The sequence below is a fragment of the Chiloscyllium plagiosum genome, chromosome 7 (assembly GCF_004010195.1).
Source record: "Chiloscyllium plagiosum isolate BGI_BamShark_2017 chromosome 7, ASM401019v2, whole genome shotgun sequence".
Classification (NCBI taxonomy): Eukaryota; Metazoa; Chordata; class Chondrichthyes; order Orectolobiformes; family Hemiscylliidae; genus Chiloscyllium; species Chiloscyllium plagiosum.
Window position 1 is genome coordinate 106377982 of NC_057716.1, and position 6109 is coordinate 106384090.

Sequence of the window (6109 nt, forward strand, 5' to 3'; positions counted from 1 at the left end):
ACCTCTCCGGCCGTTCCCATAGAGACGGCGCCTCCCGTTCCCGCCGCCACTGCCGCCGCCGCGAGATGGCGGGGCTGCCGCTCCCACAATGCCCCGGGGCCCGGTGGTGGGCTGATGGTGAGGGAGGGCGGGGGAGGGGCGGCGGGCTCAGACCCGGCCCGCGGTGCTCCCCTCTCCGCTGCTGCCCAGCTCCGGGCCGCCTCGTCCGCCCGGCCAGCCAACCAACCGGCTCCAAACACCAACACCCGCCTCAAATAAAAACATTTAAAAAAAAAAATCCCTCAACCCAACCGCCGCTCAAAATGGCGGGAAGGCAGCCTCCCAGCATGCAGCGCGCGCCGCCCCTCTCCCGCAAAAAAAATTGATTTTTATTTTTTAAAAGGAATGCTGTAACCGCCTAAAGCGCTCTCGGAATGGGTGGGGCGGAATAACTTAATAGAAAAATAAACCGTAAAAATTTTTCCTTTTAAAAACCCCGGGCGTGCTAAAGCCGCGGCCGCGAGGTGAAAGGGTAAAGGTGAAAGCTGACATGGTTCAAACATCGAACTCCGCGGGGACGGGCTGAAGCCGGACATTTGTCCGACACCGAGAGGGACGACGGGCGGACTGTGAAGACCCTGAAAGATTCTGCCGATAGAAATGTAATTGTGTTTCAGTGGGAAGGGAGAGGGGTGGGGTCAGAGGTCAGGGTTCACCGGGTCCAGGCGGCGGGAGCCTCGGGAATGTCGATGTGAAGGTGTTTTTTTTATATATCCGAAAAGGCGGCGGCACCAGCGGAAGATGCACAGCCTGGGAGCGGGAGCGGTGAGTCCTCACGGGGATGGAGCAGGGCCGCCTCAGGCTGTTGCCGGGGGTGGGGTGGAGGGCGACGGCGGGACCTGTAGGCCCTGGGGCCTCCTCCCTCCCTCCCTGTCTCTCCAGGCGGAGGGAATGGCCTGGACCCGGGGTTGGGTTGTGGGGCAGGGGCAGGCTTTTGCTCGAACTCCCCGTGCTCGGCGGGAGCGAGCACAATCGGGCCCGGGCGGCCGCCGAAGCCCCCGTGGGGTTTATGGTCACCAGGGAGACCTGGGGGGGAAAGTAGACCCCCAGACCAGCACCAGACACGATCAGAGAGAATCGCTGGTGAGGGGCTTTTGCCCGAAACGAGGTAAAAACCATGAGTGCAGATGCTGGAAACCAGATACTGGATTGGAGTGTTGCTGGGAAAGCAACAGCAGGTCAGGCAGCATCCGAGGAGCAGGAAAAACCAACGTTTCAGGTAAAACGGCTTTTGCCCGAAATGTCGATTTCCTCTCCTCCTCCTCGGTGCTTTTCCAGCACCACAGAGAATCGTACAGTCCCTACAGCGTGGGAGCCAGGCCATTTGGCCCTTCGTGGAGCGTCACCCCCCTACCCTGCATGACCTGTGGCAAGCCCACTCCAACCTGCACATCTTTGGACTGTGGGAGGAAAGTCCCACAGACACGGGGAGAATGTACAAACTCCACACAGACAGTTGCCCAAGGGTGGAATCGAAGGCAAGTCCCTGGTGCTGTGAGGCAGTGGTGCTAACCCAATCTTATGGAATGACTGAAGCGGCCAAATAGTCTCTCCAGTTGTTCTGAATTCTTGATTCTCTGTTGATTCAGAAAGGATAGGTTGGCCTTGGAGGGAAAATGATGTAGATTTGCAAGAATTGTACCTGGACTTCAGGGATTAAGTGGCAGTATGTAAATTAGATCCATTTTCTCTAGAATGTAGAAGGTTGAACAGTGATCTGATCCAAATCTTCAAGATATTAACAAGAAAAGACAGGGCAAATAAATGGAAACTATTTTCACTGCTTGGAGATTCTAAACTAGGGGCATAATCTGAGAACGATCGTTCAAGACCATTGCATTTTGAAGAAGGGTGACTGAAGCAGAAATGTTAATGCTGCTTTCTCTCCACAGATGCTAGCAGATCTGTTGAGTTTCCAGCAATTTCTGATTTCATTCAGGAGGGATGTTGCACACAAACGGTGGTATATGTTTGGAACTCTTCCACAATTGGCACTGAACACTAAGTTATTTGTTAATTTTAAATTGAGGATTTCTTTTTGCTAAGTAAACTATTGAGAAATATGGGCCAAAGACAGGTATACAGAACTGGGCCATAGATCACCCATGATCTCATTTAATGGCAGAAGAGATTTGAGGGGCTGAATGGTCCAATCTTATTGCTCGGACTTACTGATGTCTAAACCACCCTCACAATCACTGTTGCTTTTAAATTCTTATCCAGCTTAAACTATTAGGATTGTGGAGTGTGTTTTTCAATGCAGCAGAGCCTGGATTCCAATCCTCTTGGCTATCCCTGGACAATGGGCTTTCTCCCACACCCCTACCCCTGTCCTCAAAGCAAAGTTTAGGACTTGGAACATCATGATCCTTTTGTGGCCATGCCAGCACTGCTGCTAACTCACCTGTAGGGTGCACAACTTGGTGTCAGAGTCTTCCTTGATCCTGAGGGACTGCCGAAGAAGTAATTATAACTAAATGTCGATAATCACCATGGCCAATTTAAAAGAATGGATTTAAAGAGAAAATGTAATCAAAAGGACCTGACATGTCTCATGGTATCAACTGGTGTGACCTCACAGGTGCAACTGTGTGTAGATGGACCACACTGGCCACATTCAACGCTGGTGCCTACCACAGTTATTGGGAACATCTGGGAGGGTAGATTGCGAGATGTTGGAAGGGAGATGGCGACATCATTGGACTAGTAATGTCCAATCTCGAGATGTAATTTAAATTCAATTAATAAAATCTGGATTTGAGCTCTAGTCTCATGTGACTAATCATTGATTGTTGTAAAACCCCGTCTGGTTTGCAGATGTCCTTTTTGGAGAAGGAAATCTGCTGTCCTTACCTGGTGACTCCAGACTCACAGGTGTATTTAACCCTTACTTGCCCTCTGAATTGGCCTCAGCAAGCCACTCAGTACAAGGCCAATTAGGAATGGGCAATATGTGCTGGACTAGTCAGTAATGCTCACAGCCCTCTTAAAAATATAAAGGGAAAGGAACAATTGAGCTTGTACTTACTGGATTTGGAGGTGATGTTACTGAAACACAAGATTGAGGAGGGCATTCTCATACTATGCCCCTTTTTCTCCCGGTATCTATTGTCACGTGAAGTGATGTAGAACTAGGAAGAATAGTTTTGGGGTCTTTATTTACAGATGAAGGCAAGGAGAAATTTCTTCTGAGGATCATTACTGTTTATAATACTTCTGGGGGCAGTAGAGATTGGGTCAGACTATTTTAATCAACCTGATGAAGAAGCAACATTTCAAAAGCTACAGCCTCCAAATAAACCTGTTGGACTATAAGTTGGTGTTGTGATTTTTTTTAACTTAATCTACCAGGAAGACAAGTGTTATGGAAAAGCAGACAGGAAAGACAGTTAAGGTCACATCGAAAGTTTGAAAGGGCTTTTCCTCTGCACGTTTTGTCTGTAACCCTTGAATGTTGGACTTGGTGCACTATGGTGGAAGTCAGAAGTTCTGCTCATGTGGGAGTCAGTTTCAAGATATTGAGTAGACCATTTAGGACTAAGATCATCACTCAAAAGACAGTAAACCTGTAGACGTTTCTACCCCAGAAGGCTTTGGAGGCCAAGTCCCTGAGTATGATCAAGAAAGTCTTTTTTTTGTAGGTTTTGAAAGGCGTTGTGGGATATGGGAAGAAAGCTGGAATATGGTATTGATGTGGCGGAGCAGCCATGATCGTACAGTATTGAATAGTGAAGCTGTATCAAAGGAATGAATGGTCTGCTCCTGCTCCTGCTTTCTGTTTTTGTATTTGTGTCAAATGCTCAAAGTCCATTCTATATTAGCCGCCTTTATCTTTTCCCATAAACATGTCCTTTTTTTTTTTGTTCCTCATCTAGCTATTTGCGTCAATTTTGTTTCACCTGTTATTGAGTTCCACATTTCTTCTGCCCTCTAGATAGAGTTTTTTTCTCCTGAATTACCTCTTGTGCTTATAACTGTCTTATTTATAATCTGTCGTTCTATCCTCCTCACCCCAAACCATAGGGAGAAATACCTCTCTGTTAAGCACATTCCACCAATGCCTGAATCTTAGACACACAATAGGAACAGCAATAAACGGCTTAACTCCTCAAACCTGTTCTGCCGTTCAGGCAGATCATGGTGATCTGTGGCCTAACTCCATATACCTGCCTTACGGCCCATAACACTTGCTACCTTTCCTTAACGAAAAATGTATCCATCTCGGGTTTAAAATTTAACAACTGATTGAGCATCCACTGCTGTTTGTGGAAGAGAATTCCAAACCTCTACCACTTTTTTGTGCATAGAAGTACTTCCTAACACCTCTCCCAAGCGGTCTGGCCCGAACGCTTATTATGTTCTATTCTCATAAATCAGTCAATATAGAGGGAAGCCATTCAGCTTCTCACATCTGTGCTATCTCTTCACAAAAACAACTCAGCTGGTGCCCTTCTGCTTTTTTCCAGTTCCCCTGCAAAGAATTTTTTTCTTCAGGTAAGGATCCAAATCCCTCTTGAAAGCTGCGATTGAATCTACCACCTCCAAACCATCAGCCAGTGCATTCCACATCCTAACGTGCTGCAAAAAGATATTCCCCATGTTGCCATTTCAAACCGAGATAGAGGAATTTCTTCACTTGGAGGGTGATGAATCAATGGCGTGACGGTGATGGATTTATAGATTAAAATGATATCGATAGTCGAGCATGGTGTTGAGTAGGTGATCAGCTGTTATCAAGAATGGTGGAGTAGGCTGAATGGCCTCTGCTGTTATGTTCTACCTGATCTCTGTATTCCCTGATTCTCTTGGAGTTCGAGGATCTGTTGATCTTGGTCTTGAATGTATCTGTTGTCCTCTCTCTCGTTGGGGAAGAGAATTCCAGGGATATACAGTCCTGGAGGTGAAGGTATTTTTCTTCATCAGACCTTACTCCAAGACCATGTTGTTTAGTTTCAGACTCTCTGGTCAAGCGAGCGACCTCTAACCGAACCCTTGAAGTATGTTTTAATTTGCATGGCAGTTTACCTGACCAGTGTTGGACAGTGTAAGCAAACTCGGCTGCTGTGATCCCTCCACCTGGTGTGGGGTGCAGCTTCCTCTCCATTCCTGTAGTGACTAAGAGCAGCAGCAGCAACAGAGAAGGGGCTGCCAAAGGGAGCATTGTCAGTGCTCTGTAAAGTCTTGACCACACATTAAACATGGAACGTCACCTACTGGTAAATGCTGTGTGTTGGTTAACAGAAAACTGTCTGAAAATGGGTGGCCTCTTTTATGTGTTAAATAATCATTGCCTTGGTAACTGACTGTTCTGATGGGAGACACTCTGGTGGGATGACTGTAATGTGGCTGATGTACATTTACAGCCTGCAAATGTGATGGAGACAAATTTAGTGTAGCTTTTAAAAAGACAATACACAATAGTTGCAGGAGTAGGCCATTCAGCCCTTCGAGCCTGCACCACCATTCAATATGATCATGGCTGATCATTCCTAATCAGTATCCTCTTCCTGCCTTATCTCCATAACCCTTGATTCCACTATCCTTGAGAGCTCTATCCAACTCTTTCTAAAATGAATCCAGAGACTGGGCCTCCACTGTCCTCAATTCCTCTTGTTATAAAGGCCAGCATGCTATTAGCCTTCTTCACTACCTGCTGTACCCGCATGCTTGCCTTCATTGACTGGTGTACAAGAACACCCAGATCTCTCTGTACTGCCCCTTTACCTAAATTGATTCCATTTAGGTAGTAATCTGCCTTCCTGTTCTTGCCACCAAAGTGGATAACCACTTACATTTATCCACATTAAACTGCATCTCCCATGCATCTGACCACTCACCTAACCTGTCCAGGTCACCCTGTAATCTCCTAACATCCTCATCACACTTCACCCTGCCACCCAGCTTAGTATCATCAGCAAATTTGCTAATGTTATTACTAATACCACCTTCAATATCATTAACATATATTGTAAAAAGCTGCAGTCCCAGTAATGATCCCTGCAGTACCCCACTGGTCACTGCCTGCCATTCCAAAATAGAGCTGTTTATCACTACTCTTTGTTTCCAATCA

At 46.7% G+C, this 6109-nt stretch overlaps 2 protein-coding genes across 3 annotated transcripts in view; one reads left to right on the forward strand and one right to left on the reverse strand.

Annotated features, from left to right (window-relative positions):
- Positions 1-545, reverse strand: part of usp37 (ubiquitin specific peptidase 37) — a 46713-nt gene extending 46168 nt beyond the window's left edge. The window contains exon 1 of one of the 2 annotated variants that reach the window (XM_043694359.1): positions 530-545. The gene's annotated coding sequence lies outside the window, so the exon portion shown is untranslated. Of the gene's footprint in view, positions 1-2; positions 127-529 lie in introns of those variants that run through there. The other variant, XM_043694357.1, reaches the window with a different exon arrangement.
- Positions 546-666: 121 nt separating this feature from the next.
- Positions 667-6109, forward strand: part of cnot9 (CCR4-NOT transcription complex subunit 9) — a 22278-nt gene continuing 16835 nt past the window's right edge. The window contains exon 1 of the mRNA XM_043694360.1: positions 667-804. Coding sequence (XP_043550295.1) covers positions 781-804 — 24 coding nt within the window. The 5' untranslated portion in view covers positions 667-780. The remainder of the gene's footprint in view (positions 805-6109) is intronic.